We start from the raw sequence: 15,007 nt of genomic DNA, 5'->3' as shown, positions 1-15,007 counted from the left end.
AAAAGCAGCCCGGCTAGTTCTGCAAATTGCTGCATTTGACTAGAAATCCATTTATTTCTCCTTTTCAGCTCAATATAAGGAAATAAAAAGTTTTATTATGTTAGAAATGTATGTTTAAGATAGAATCCATTGAGCAAAATAGTTGAAACTGGATAACAAACAATTTATATCTACCATAACGGTGGAGGGGGGAGGGAGAGTCGTCAACTACAATGCTTCCACATCGATCCACGGTGGCGCTGGTACTCTCGTCGATAAGTCATGGTATGGAGCTTATATCATCGACGTGGTAGGTTGGGTCTCCTCGCCTGGCCTTCGCCTTGTTCTCCGTGTTGAAGGTCTGTGCTTCAAATTGTTGTCACTAGTATCTCAAGCAACGTCAAGCGACTTCCCGACTGTAGTTATCAGGACTACCTGCTCTAGTGATGTAGACTTGGTGTAGGCATGCTTCATAATGCCACCGTTAGAATTTAACCTCCTATAATTTTATCAGTTAGCAATGTGGCGTAACAATTGGCTGAAAGTTAATACTTGTACGTTCTAATCTTTTTCCTTCACTAGGAAAAAAATATAGTTGTGAAGCCCGTTATCATTGATGCCTTTTCTATAATCTAGTTTATTAACTTGTACACAGTATTAAAACTGAGTTTAAAAGTACGAAGCAAAAGCCATTTATGAACATGGCTGAAACATGGCATATGAGTGCATGAGTATGCACGTGGTCCCCTATGATAGCTAGACGATGCATCATGCACTTAAAAACCTATTTCCATTTTGCAACCTCTATGTTTGTGTATATCACGTAGAAATCTCGAAATTATTTTGAGAGAGAGAGAGAGAGAGATGGAAGATAAGTGTGTCAAATTTATTGACTTCATAGGTTATTAATTTGTATCTCTATATATACATATAAAAAGACATGTAGATATGTACACAATTGATTGGCCCGTGTATTGAGTCTTTTTACCATGAAGTGCCATTAAATGACCTAAGCCAAGAAATCTGCCTATAGATGGAATTTCGTGCGTTGGATGTGGGAAGACTGGTCACCAAAATTAAGAGAAAAGATATGCTTACCTTCGCTCGTAATGTGTGGATCGTATATGTAGCCTAGTTATCGTGGGGAGATATTAATCAATTATTTGCAAATGTGTATGCAATAAAACTCCATTGATGTATGTGTCACTAGCAGCCAAAACCGAATTAGATCCTGTGTGCATTGCATATTTGAGTGCGGCAGACCATGGTTTGGGTCTTGCACTCTAAGATGAGAACACATGTCATGCATGCACACAAGATGTGTGTCCTATCTATCTACACCGAAATTGATCAACTCAATAGGCCTGCTTGTGTTGTTTCTAGCAATCTTCTTGCGTATATTTGCAGGCCCGTGGCAATTATTTGCATTGGCAAAATAAGAAAAGATTTTTTCAAAGAAAGACACAATGTCAAGGTCAACTTAAAATAGTTTGGCATGTTCCTCGGAGGATCATAATAATTAATTATCTTAACTATAGTTCAATCTACTTTAGTATGGACTGAAAAACTATAAATGAGCCAAATTAATTAGCGAAAGTAGGACTGCACACAAGAGGGCTATAAATACACTATCTTACTCCCCAGTCTCCATCCCCAAGCTATAACCCATCTTCATAGTTCATACTCCTCATAATTCTATAGCGTTCAACTACCCACTTTCTCATGGATCCAATAGTCAACCAGGGGTGGACCTCATCCGAGGTAGAGGAGGCATCCTCACTCATTGCTAGGCTCAACACCAACAAAATCATGTATGACGATAACGATGACAAGAACAAGAAGCACAACTACATCGTGAATTCTCTCCATGCATTGTTCCCTTCAAAGACCATGAAACAGGTAACAAATCGTTATATTGATCTCGCCGTGGAAATGCATATGATCCAACGGAGGGAGGGGACCCATGTTACTAGTGGTAGCCCGCAAAACATTTTCACCTTTTGTGACCCTGTCAACGGTAACTATGAGCTACCGATGGAGGAGAATGGTGCTAGCAGCACACACGGTATCTACACCATGGGCGACCATGCGAATGAAAACTTCGGTATACGAGAGGAGGCAACAATCATGGACAATAATGGATTGTCCTTTGGTTGTGCAATGGAGAATACGGGGATCACGGTGACGGGTGAGGCACCGCTAATGGCAGACAATAACAAGATGAAGGTGTTAGAGAACAATATTTCCATAGACCAACCAGTTGTTGCCCCACATCAACGGGGTTTTTGGACCGACGAGGAACACAGGTTCGTCGATGCTTGTATACTCTCCTTTGTCATGTAGTTTTAATTGTTGTTTGTTTTCGGTGAACATATACCAATTAAGAATGTTGTGCATATTTATTATGTGAGATCAGTAGCTTATGTTTGTGATGATATTTTACTTTACTAAATGTACACTGGACACTGTCAATTTCCATTTACAGCATGGGCGGCCTTGTTAATGAAAACTTTGAGGTACAAGAGGATGAGGGTACAACCATGGATGATAATGGATTTTCATTTCGTTGCGCACTAGAGGATACAAGAATCAGGAAGACGGAGGAGGCCCCGATGATGGTAAACAAGAACAAGATGGTGGTCTTGGAGAGCAATACTTCCATTGATCGACCAGCTGTTGCCGCACATCAACGAAAGTTTTGGACCAAAGAGGAACACAAGTTAGTCGATACCTATATTCTTCCTTGTCGTGTAGTTTTAGTTGTTCTTTATTTAAAATCAACATATGATAATTAAGCTCTACGAATTAATTCTATGAGGCAGGTATGTTAAATTGATATTGCACTTTAACAAATGTATATCTGGACGTTTACAGTTTACATTTTTGATAAATACTAATCCCTGCAAATTAGATATTGATGAACTTTCTTTCTTACTTTTCTTTTTGGCTTAAATTTTTTATGTGATTGGACCTTGATTAAAAAATAGAAAGGCAGTTAAATAGGCCATTAAATTCCAATATGGTACGTCTTGTCGCAATCAAACAGATCAATAACCTGTAATGATTGTCGTTGCACTACAGAAAAATAGAGGTACGATAATTTTGAATTTGTAATATGTTTTGGTTGTCTACAAAATGTTCGTTCACTTATGGATTTCTGATATACATATATTCTATCCAGTACCTGTACATAAACAAAAGTAAGCACGTGTTGTTGTAGTGGTTCGAACCTGTCAAATTGGTAGTTTGCTTCTATCTATATTAGTTGCTTCAGTAAAACAACTGCACAATTCATCTTTGAGTAAACAATTTAACCTAACAATTCTTTTGAACATTATGTCCATAGGTCATTTCTTTATGGGCTGGAAGTCTATGGCCGTGGCGACTGGAAAAACATATCCAAGCACTTCGTCACCACTAAGACCCCTGTCCAAGTTTCAAGCCATGCACAAAAGTTTTTCAAGAGAATAGAGAGAAAGGCATTGTCAGGGACAAAGCGTTACAGCATCAATGATGTCAGGCTCCATGACAACGAGCTATTGGCAGCAAATAATAGTTCTGCCCCTCGGCAAACCCTTTCTTTCGCCAGCCTCTACAATGACCCAAGCTTTAGGTTGCAGGCTCCGACGAGCTCGTTCGCAGTCATGAACAACCTAGCTCAGTGCTCCCCTTCCATATATAATCAACAAGTGGGCCAGCAGCCAATGTGGCGTGAGCAGCAGATGATGGGTTCTACTGCAGCTGTAATGGGCAGGGTAGGAAACTATGTGCCTGATGGCCAACATGGGTCAGCTTATTTTTATCTTGGCAATGTATGAACAAGATGTAGTAGATTGTAGGCTTGGGCCATGTTTGGAATACTAGCTAGGCATGTGTCCCGTGAATAAACGGACTGTCGTCCTAAAGATGGCAACAAGACATTATAGCCGGCATGTGTGTTTAATAAGTGAATAAATAGCTCTGTTTTTATATATATATAATATTTCACCTTTGGTAGTCTCATCATCTTAATAGTGTTTGTCATGCTAAAAATAAGTGTTTGTCATCTCCGTTATTTTGTAAGACTATATATATTTGTTGTATTACCATACGAAAGCGTAGATGTTGTCTCAATACATGGCCCTGACTGTTGTATCATAATTTGCCTACATTACGAGATTGCAATCACCCCATGAAAAAGCACAGGAATCTTAGCAAAAGGTTAAATATTCGTTGACTACATCAAATAAGTTTCAGTTGCCGAATTACTTGAAAATAAGACGTTCTACTTGATAGTCAGATCCTACTATACTAACACTAGTTTATCTAAAGCATGCATATTGGCTCTTCCTGTTTTTCGTCCAAGAGCCCCTAGAAATTAAATATTGTGTGGTGTTACTACGTTGCGGCAATGTAATGCCTATATATAAATATGATGATAGACTTGTATATTTGATATAAATTAAAATTAAGGATTTCATATTTCACCATTACTGTAGTTCACATTTTGTCACTAGGGGGTCAAACAAAGAAAGCAATCAGTTATAAAAATCTTACCCTCACCATCATTTTAAATCCCAACACTCTCCATAATATTAAATTTGTGTCTCTGAGGACGGAGAATGAAGAGATCAGGGGCACGATTGGCATTTATTGACGTATTTTCATGTTACGTTCTTCTTGCTCTAGAGACCTAGGTGTGACGCCCCCGATTCAATCGTACACTAATCATGCACGCAAACGTGTACGATCAAGATCAGGGACTAACGGGAAGATATCACAACACAACTCTAAATCATAAATAAGTCATACAAGCATCATAATACAAACCAGGGGCCTCGAGGGCTCGAATACAAGTGCTCAATCATAGACGAGTCAACGGAAGCAACAATATCTGAGTACAGACATAAGTTAAACAAGTTGCCATAAGATGGCTAGCACAAACTGGGATACAGATCGAAAGAGGCGCAGGCCTCCTGCCTGGGATCCTCCTAACTACTCCTGTTCGTCGTTAGCGGGCTGCACGTAGTAGTAGGCACCTCCGGTGTAGTAGGAGTCGTCGTCGACGGTGGCGTCTGGCTCCTGGGCTCCGGCATCTGGTTGCGACAACCAGGTAGAAGGGAAAGGGGGAAAAGAGGGAGAAAAGCAACCGTGTGTACTCATCCAAAGTACTTGCAAGCAAGGAGCTACACTACATATGCATGGGTATATGTGTAAAGGGCCATATCGGTGGACTGAACTGCAGAATGCCAGAATAAGAGGGGGATAGCTAATCCTGTCGAAGACTACGCTTCAGGCCACCTCCATCTTGCAGCATGTGGAAGAGAGTAGATGGTAAGTTCACCAAGTAGCATCGTATAGCATAATCCTACCCGGCGATCCCCTCCTCGTCGCCCTGTTAGAGAGCGATCACCGGGTTGTATCTGGCACTTGGAAGGGTGTGTTTTATTAAGTATCCAGTTCTTGTTGTCATAAGGTCAAGGTACATCTCCGGGTCGTCCTTTTACCGAGGGACACGGCTATTCGAATAGATAAACTTCCCTGCAGGGGTGCACCACATAACCCAACACGCTTGATCCCATTTGGCCGGACACACTTTCCTGGGTCATGCCCGACCTCGGAAGATCAACACGTCGCAGCCCTACCTAGGCACAACAGAGAGGTCAGCACGCCGGTCTAAATCCTATGGCGCAGGGGTCTGGGCCCATCGCCCATTGCACACCTACACGTTGCGAGGGCGGTCGGAAGCAGACCTAGCAACCTCCGTTACAAAGGAAGTCACGTTACGCGGTCCAATCTGGCGCGCGCCGCTCAGTCGCTGACGTCACAAAGGCTTTGGTTGATACCACGACGTCGAGTGCCCATAACTGTTCCCCCGTAGTTGGTTAGTGCGTATAGACCAAATGGCCAGACTCAGATCAAATACCAAGATCTCGTTAAGCGTGTTAATTGATGTAACCGCGGACACCGACCAGGGCCAGGCCCACCTCTCACCTAGGCGGTCTCAACCTACCATGTCGCTCCGCCACAAAGATCCACCCAGAGGGCCGTCGGGGCAAAGGTCCTTTCAGCCCCCAATCCGTGAATCACTCGCGGGTACTCCTCGAGCCGACCCGACTTTAGTCACCACATGTATCATGTATAAAGTATATAGTATATACCCGTGATCACCTCCCGAAATGATCACCGCCCAGTAGTATAGCACAGCAGACGGACAAGAAGGTAGGGCCACAGATGGAATACTAGCATCCTATACTAAGCATGTAGGATTGCAGGTAAAGGTAACAACAGTAGTAGCAAAGACAGGCTATGCATCAGGATAGGATTAATCGGAAAGCAGTAACATGCTACACTACTCTAATGCAAGCAGTAGAGAGTAGAATAGGCAATATCTGGTGATAGGGGGGCTTGCCTGGTTGCTCTAGCAAGAAGAGGTCGTCAACACCGTAGTCGAACTGGGGGTGCCGGCAGTCTCGGGGTCTACCGGAAAGAAGTAACGGAGGGGGAACACAATAAATAATAGAGCAATCAAAGCAACACAAAGCATAACATGGCAATACGCAGTGCTAGGGGTGACCTAATGCAGTAGTAGGCGATACCGGTGAAGGGGGGAAACATCCAAGAAAGTATTCCCGGTGTTTCGCGCTTTCGGACAGATGAATCAGAGGGGGAAAGTTGCGAGTTCGATTGGTTAGGGATGTGTGGCGGACGAACGGACTGCATATTCAGATTCGTCTCGTCGTTCTAAGCAACTTTCATGTACAAAGTTTTTTCATCCGAGCTACGGATTATTTTATAATGATTTTCAAAGATTTTAATTAATTTCTGGAATTACTAAATTCGTTTAATTGGAAAATTCATTTATTGTGTTAGCGTGATGTCAGCATGACGTCAGCGGTCAACTTTGACCGTTGACCGGTCAAACTGACGGTGGGGCCCGATTGTCATTGACTCAATTTACCTAAACAGAACTAGTTAGTTCAATAAGGTGATTAGGTTGATTAAACAGTATTTATTAAGTTAATTAATTAAATTTATTTATTTATTTTATTTTTAATAGCTATTTTTTTACCAAATCTTTTTCTTTCTCTTTTGTTTTTGTCTCTTTCCTTTTTCAGGGAACGGGCCCCAAATGCCAGTGGCACACAGCCAAGCCTCACTGGCTGTGCGCTCTTGCACAGAGAAGGCGTCGGCGACGAGCGCCAGCACCAGGCGCGAAGGGGTGCCAGGGCCACGGCGAGCGGAGCCGGCAGCGGCCAGCGCGTGCGGCCCCCGTGTGGGCGGGCCCAAGGGCGCGGCGACGCAGGCGGTTAGGCGGGGAGTGGGAGGTAGGAGGCGCGGCCAGGCCGGGCGAGCAGGATGCGGCCGTCGCGCTTGGGGCCGGCGTGGCTAAGGGGAGGGGGCGGCACCAGAGGGCCGTGGCAGGAGGCGGCGACGGCTGGAGACGGGCGCGGCGTAGGGGGGGCGGGGAGTGAAGCAGGGGCGGCGAGCGGGGCGGATGCGAGCCAGGGGGAGCGACGACGCGGCCAGCGCGGTTGTGGCGCGCGCGGTCTGCGGTCGGGAGGTGCGGGTGGTTTGGCCGGGGCACGGTCTCATGCGAAGTGGCGTAGCCGGAGCGGGGGGGGGGGAGCCGGGCGGCTATGGCAGGTGCGTAGCGGGTGCTGGCGGTGCGAGCCACGACGGGGGAAGGACACGACGGCGACGGCGCGCAGCGATAGCCGCAGTAGAAGCAGAGAAGGAGCGAGGCAGGAGCCCGGGGGCTCACCCATGTTGCAGGGACGAGGGGCGGCGTGGCTCGGGGGTGCATTTGGGGAGGAGGATGGGGACGAGCGACGTGGTGGTGGCGACGAGCGTAGCGGTCCTCGGGCGACGGCGGTGTCCTGCGGCGGCGTCGGGGAGGACGGCGCGATGTAGGAGGGAGAGGAAGGAGACCGGGAGGGGCGGCACCACGGTGACCGAGCTCAGCAGCGGGCCACGGGGTCGGGTGCCTCTGATCCCGATCTGGATCGGGGAGGGGGCGCAGAAGGGGGAAGTGGGACGAGTGGGGGGGAGTGGGTGCGGTCGGTTAGGTTTTCCACCGACAGGGGGGGTTATGGGGACGGGGTGGGCTGGCCTGGTGGCCGACTGGGCCGGCCTGATGGGTCGGTTGGCCCATGGGGGGTTCTTTTGTTTTAGCTTAGTTACGATTTTCTATTTTCTTTTGTTTCTTCTTTTCTGTTTTATTAATTTTTTTGTTTTTATGAAATACCCAAGTTGTACCTAAAATATTATTAACACTTATGCCACTAACACAATTAACTTGGCACCTAATATAAAATAGTTTGTAAATGTTTATTATTTTATAATCATTTAACTAATTGTTTTTGCGGCTATTTTATTCATTTTTGAGTATTTACTCATTTTATACAAGTGTAGTTTCTCCACCATTATTACTTAGGATTTATTTGTCCCAGCTTGAACATTTTAGTTTTAATGTTTGAAAACTTTTGATGTTTGACTTTATTTTAAATTTGAATTTGAATCATTTTTGAACCATCGTGAGATTAACAACAGTAACCGAGGTGACGTGACATCATTAGCGTGGAATTACTGTAGCTTAATTATCCGGGCGTCACACTAGGTTGGGACGTAGGCTTGGAAGATTATATATGAAATGGCAGGGGTGGCCAAAAGAAGAAATTAGTAGATGAACATTTATCAGAATGGGTCATTTCATAAAGAAACATTGGATAGTGTTTTTCTTTCCTTCTTTTGGCTACATGAGTTGATCCAGTCCCCTTGAGGTTCATTTGCGGCATTGTAGATTGGACCGTTGGCTCAAATCTCTCATATTTTCTCCCAGTAATATGAGGATTTATGGGGAGTCTTGTAATCAGTATAGTAATTGATGGAAACATGGAATGACATATTGGAAGTACGGACAGTTGAGAAGAATGAGTAGGAGGCTGAGATGGCGAAGTGGGAGATGCCGCTAGTCCAGGATAATGAGGTGGAGGTACTATAGAAGCGATTCGGTCATCAATCAGCAATTCCACAAAAAAGGGTGCTTCAGGCCAAGGAAGAAAGACACACTCAATCATTTGTTACATCTTTGTCGTTTTCCCCAATTAGTTTTTTTGTCTTTGCACTGTTTTTATGCGTGCATGTTGCTTCTGTCATGTATAGTGCTTTAGCAAGTGTTCCGATATGAATTAATAGATACAGACTTACAGGTTTAGTTTTTTTCTTACTGAACTGTAGACTTAGGGCTAGTTCTTTTGAGCTGTGCTGTGGAAATAAGCTCCTGTGGAAATAAGCTCAAGATAAGCTGCTGTGGAAATAAGCTCCAGATAATAAGCTAGCCAGTTCTTTTCAGTGCCAGTATTTTCAGCTTCTGTGATATGATCAGTGAAAAGTCTGTAATACCCTTGGACTATACTATTGTTCGGATCAAACGATATTGCGCTATATTTTTTATCATTGTTGCCCATATGAACATAAATTTGACTGTAAAACACCACAACATGTTATAATCAAACGTAAGGAAGATCATTTTGTCGCATACGAATGCATACATGCATCACTGTCTCATGTAGTACGAGTTCTTGAGAATAAGTACTAAATAAAAAAGATCTGTAAATTATTACATGGTTATCCCAACAAAAGCGTACACCCTAGAGCTAACCATCAAGGGAAAACACTTGTAGCAATCGCATCACGGATGGAACCCATAGTACCATCATCAATGGGTGCATGGTGATGAGAAAGGCTCTCTTCATGAGCATAAGATCCACTCTCAACCATGTCAAAATGTTGATCACTTAGTTTGCTCTCATGAATGAAGTTATGAAGACACGCGCATGCAGTAATGATCTTTGTTTGCGTAGCAGGTTTGTACCGTGTGATGCCGAGGAGGATTCTCCATTTCATCTTTAGAACACCGAACAATCGTTCGATGACGTTCCGTAGTGATGAATGTATATGATTGAAGGTCTCATATCTTCCTCGCGGCGGTACTTGTTGGAAATCTGGTACATGGTAGCGTTGTCCTTTGTATGGTGCTAGATATCCAACTCTGTTTGGATATCCAGAGTCAACAAGATAATATTTTCCTGCATTGATAATAAAGATGACCAAAACTAATTAGTTCACGCAAAACATTAGAGGAGAAGAATGCATGTACATACCGTCCGGAGGGTGTGGAAAATAGGAATATTCAGCTTGTGCATCATTGAGTACACGTGTGTCATGAACAGATCCAGGCCATCCAGCAACAACAAATGTAAATCTCATATCAAAATCGCAAATTGCCATGACATTTTGAGTTGTCGAACCTTTCCTGTTGCGATACTTGGGTTGCTCACTTGAAGGTACAACACATTCAATGTGTGTTCCATCTATTGCCCCAATGGCATCCTTGAAGTGAGGCCAAAATCTTGTTTTTTTAAGCGAGTCATGAACTTGGGTGAAAGATCGATCTTTCGGTTGAATGTAATATCCGGCCATACGGTAGACACAGAACAAGACCTCCTTAAATTTTTTGTTGATGGTAGACCGACTGTGTTCAAATCGATCGGCGACATTGTCGGTGGTCTGGCCTGACCCCAAAGTCCACAAGAACTATGCTAATGCCTCCTTGCTTGTCATGTTGCAAGTTGACTTTAAACGATACTTTTCAACTAAAATGTCATGTAGTGAGTAGAACACAGACCTTCTCATCCTGAACATAAGGTAGAATATTTGTGGTTGCTTCTCCTTCTCTTCCACCCACTGCAATCCTATCATCATTGGTGCTCTCCTAGGTCCATATGGCAGCCTTTCTTTGTTTAGAAGATAATATGCCATTGCAACAACGCAAAAATCAAGTTCCTCCTCCTCATCCTCCTGAACAGAGATGTCCATCTGTGATATAGAAATAGAAATATCATAAACATTTGTCCACAAGACAACAAATCACAGCTCCATCAGTACAAATTGGTTCACAGCAATACAATTAAGTTCACAACAAAGATTTATAGCAAGTAGATTCACAACAGTACAAATTAGTTCAAATCAATACAAATGAGTTGACAACAAAGCAAATAAGTTCACAACACTACAAATGAGTTCCCAACAAAGCAAATAAGTTCTAATTTTTTTTCATAAATGTTTCCCATGCCCTGTTGATCCATTCAAGCCTCACAGTTGAATCTTCCTCCTTTAGTGCACTGAAGACATCACGATGTTCCTTCTTCGTAAAGAGTTCTAGAGCATGAAAATACACTTCACTTCCAGGTTTACCTCCATCATTCACCACCATGTCCTTCATCTCCTTAATCTCATCTCTCACAGGATCCTCCTTCATTTCAGATGTCGCCGAATTGCGGCTAGTCTCCCTCTTTTCCCAAAGGTCAGCAATACGCTTAAATTGCATTCTATCTTCACTATCTTTTGCAATCTTTTGCACCATCGCAGGACTAGGTGAATAAGGACATGATCTCTTCTTTCGACCTTTAGCTTTGTTAGGTGTCACAAAAGTAGCATCTATTTCACATCCTGAACCAGCTACATCATCATCATCAATGTGAATTTGAGATGCATCAACTTCAGACGAGGGAGGTAACGCCCTCGCGTACTCATTTGTCACACTAATATCATCAAATATAGCACTCAGTTTGATCTCATCCTCTAGTGGAGCAAATCGAAACTTGCCGGCAAGTTCATTTCTCTGGAAAAAAAGCATATCACAAATTAGTGCAAGAATTGGTAGAAAAAGAAAAGTAAAAACAAATGGAATTGATATGACCATATGTATACCTGTATCTCATTTGCCCACCATTCATCACTAGCCGCAATGGTCTTGGTAACAGGATCAAACCCAATGCCTGATGCCTTTTGGCTTAATGTCTTCCAAACAGCATACTCTTTTTTCAGCACATCCCACTTATTCTTGAATTGCTTTTTGGTATATTCTCTCCTCGTGCGCTCAAAAAACTTTCTGACCACATTTTCATATCCAAGTGGTGACAATGTTCCTTCTTTGCCACGGGTATTGGCATTCACTTCTTCCACACAAATATCAATGAAAGTTCTAAGACCCACATTATCCCATTGTGCTTTCATCTATTTTTCATCATGTCAATAAAAAAGAATTGGAAGAATTAATAACAATATCTAGAATGCTTTTATGGTAGCAGTAGCTCGTTTAGATCAACATGAAATCATCACACTTCAGCAGTAGTACAATCAAGATGAAATCATCATCCTTCAGCAGTAGCTTACAACTAATATACATGAATTTTTTTGCAAAAAAATCACAGGAGCTGCTCACCTTGGTGGCTCACGGCCAGGAGGAGGGCAGGGGGAAAGGGGGTCGCCGACCGCCGGAGATGGGCGCCGTTTGCCGGAGAGGGGCTCTGGGCAGACCTGGCCAGGCGCTGCTCCTGGACAAAGGGGACGGAGGGGATGCGGCCGAGGGAGGGGTCGCGCCCGTGGGAGTTGGGGGTGGAAGATGCAGCCCTATCCACATGCCATCTCGCTGGCCTCGTCGTGGTCCAGAGGATTGGAGGACCGGCGGCGACGGCGGCGGCGGTGACGGGAGGAACCCTAGGCGGAGCGGAGAACAGAGTAGGAGGAGTCGAGCGGGGGGAGGGAGGGGATCGAGCGCTGCTGTCTTTTGCGACCGGTGGTTCTGTGCGGGACTGGGGGTGGCAATATTGATGTAATAAGATCAAACTAGAGGGGCACGTCCCTATACCCTTTCGTTTTTAAGTCAGAAGCTGCGGGAAGCCACTCGACCCCAGCTTTTTCTCATTGTGAAGGAGGAGGAGGTAGAAATAAGCTGAGCTGGCTTCTCTAAAATGAGTTCTTTTCAGCTTATAGCTTTTTTGACAATAAGCTGAAATAAGCTGCAAAAGAACTGGCCCTTATTGTGGTCTACCGTTATCTACTAATTTCAGTTACTTCTTTCAAAAAGTGCCTCCTAGAGAGGTTGAGTGATGGGAGCTACTCATTGCTTTGGTCTCATCATTGTGATGTTGGTCGTTAATGGGTGGAATCTCAACTCACCGGCCCTGGTCTATGTTGGCGGGAAGTTGAAATTACCCATACCGCATCATGCCAGGCCCTGTTCAGAGTTGCTCAAACCCTTAATGTTCCCTCTAAAAGGGGGAAACTTGTATGCCAAAGAGAACATTTATAATCAAGGCCTCAGGCGAAAGGGAGTTCACCAGTCACACGGGAAAGAGGCCGAGACGTCGACCATTCAGAGATGAAGATTGGGAGGCTCAAGGCGTTCGCAACCAGGAGACCAGGAAAGGAAGGCGTTCAACCGACTCAAGACCGGGTATAAATACCCGTGTGCCGGAACCAGAAGGGGGCACCTTCTACTTCGACGGCCAAGATAACAAAAGTATAGCCCTAGTTTAGACCTAGATTAGATCCAATCTTAGACATAATAGAGCCTCTGTTGAAATAATAAAGCCGCTGATCCGGGCATAAAGGGCACACTTTCTTTGAACTAAGACTGATTCAGAGGAGCGCAGGTGAATAGACTTCACATGTCAAAATGAGCTTGGGAAAACTTATTCTAGACATAATAGTGCCAGATCTCGTGGGCAAAAAATGCATCTGTACGTTGTGACGCTGTACGCAGAATATGCATGTAAAGAACCCAACTTGAATATTGACACGCATACTCAATCAAGTGAATCTCAATCAACCATAGCACAAACGTCCTCAGAGGCTCAGACAACTGTGTGGAGATCACTGAATTCAGTAGCAGTGGTCGGCAATGTATTAGCTACTCTATAACTTTATTTGTATGTACTCAATTCCACATTAGAAAATTCCAGTTCTGACATAATTTATCTTATGAGCTAAAAATAATAATTTTGGAAAAATTAATGTTAAAGGAAAGGAAGCCCACAGGTACTTGGAGGCTGATGACACGGATGCTGTCCATGAGCTCCTGCACCTTATCAGAATCATTAGCACGCGTTCGCATTAGCGGCCTCCGGATATCTTCCAGCGGGATCTCCATCACCACAGGGCCTTTCTTCTCCGAGTCACTCAGTGGGGAGAGCCCAGCTGCACCTACTCCGTTAAATATGAGCCATTGTTACTTCAGTGTATGTCCAACCGCGCAGTCTGAACTTAAACATCAGAAATAGACTTCTGAAATTACAAGTTTGTAACTGAATATTGCACAAGGAAACTATCCTGACATGTATATTCAACACCTGATTGATCTCAACAACGCCCAATTGGATCTCTAATTTTGCCAGCTAAGGATAATTAGCGAAGAAGTTGGAATTAAATCTTACCGGATTCAACCGAACCGCTATGGCTTCAGAATGGACCATGAAATCGGTAAGAGCGGTAATACTAAGATTCGGCTCCTCGCAGGTTCGAACCTCATCTTACTATGGTTGAACTGAGCTCCAAGATCTACCATTGGAGGACGACACCGAGACGGCGAGGCTGCACCGCCCGCTCGCGCTCCTCCCCCAGAGAACAGGGGCGCTGAGGACGGCGGCGCGGCAGTGGAGGAAGCCGGCCGGCGGCACAATCTTTCCCAAATCCAAGCTCGAGGTCGACGCCATTCGTGGTCGCGCTGGTGCTGCTGTGCTGCTGCTTCGTTTTCTTGCGGCCTCTCTGCTTAACGTGTCTGAACGTCGCATCGATCTGCACCGTAGGAATTCAATGGGCCTTGCAGTTCCAAAACGTCTATAGTGGGCCGCACACTGTTCATCGCTTTTTTTCCTTAAATATTGTTTTTATTAAATCACGAAACTATAAACATGATCCCAGAAATTCCGGGAGCAACTAGTTAACGAGCGCTCCTTCGGGAGCCTCGCAACGATCAGCGCCACTTGACGCGCTCTCAGCCGCCTACCACGTGTCGCGCTCTGGGCGCTCCCTCCGGATTTTATTTTTTTATTTTTCCACAAACGTTTTCGTCTTTCTAAACGGTTTTTTTCCGTGTTTTTTTTGATGTTTCGGTTTTCCACCGGTCTTACTTAGCTTTTAGGTCAAAAAATTTTAAAAAAAATTGCATAAAAAATGCGTTTTTTTCTTTCACGAGAATCAC

General features: G+C 44.3%; 2 protein-coding genes across 2 annotated transcripts; one reads left to right on the top strand and one right to left on the bottom strand.

Annotated features, from left to right (window-relative positions):
- The first annotated feature begins 1,649 nt into the window (after nucleotides 1–1,649).
- LOC123170384 (uncharacterized) lies at nucleotides 1,650–3,948 on the top strand. The gene is made up of 3 exons (XM_044588245.1): nucleotides 1,650–2,285; nucleotides 2,465–2,698; nucleotides 3,326–3,948. The coding sequence occupies exons 1-3, from the start codon at nucleotides 1,702–1,704 to the stop codon at nucleotides 3,795–3,797; spliced, it is 1,290 nt and encodes a 429-aa protein (XP_044444180.1). The 5' UTR covers nucleotides 1,650–1,701; the 3' UTR covers nucleotides 3,798–3,948.
- Nucleotides 3,949–13,422: 9,474 nt separating this feature from the next.
- On the bottom strand, nucleotides 13,423–14,567 carry LOC123170405 (sulfiredoxin, chloroplastic/mitochondrial-like). Its single transcript, XM_044588270.1, has 2 exons — nucleotides 14,369–14,567; nucleotides 13,423–14,010 (listed from the first exon to the last, which is right to left on the bottom strand). The coding sequence occupies exons 1-2, from the start codon at nucleotides 14,517–14,519 to the stop codon at nucleotides 13,787–13,789; spliced, it is 375 nt and encodes a 124-aa protein (XP_044444205.1). The 5' UTR covers nucleotides 14,520–14,567; the 3' UTR covers nucleotides 13,423–13,786.
- Nucleotides 14,568–15,007: the final 440 nt, after the last annotated feature.

The sequence above is a fragment of the Triticum aestivum genome, chromosome 7D (genome assembly GCF_018294505.1).
Source record: "Triticum aestivum cultivar Chinese Spring chromosome 7D, IWGSC CS RefSeq v2.1, whole genome shotgun sequence".
Classification (NCBI taxonomy): Eukaryota; Viridiplantae; Streptophyta; class Magnoliopsida; order Poales; family Poaceae; genus Triticum; species Triticum aestivum.
This window is presented reverse-complemented; position numbering and strand designations above follow the sequence as displayed.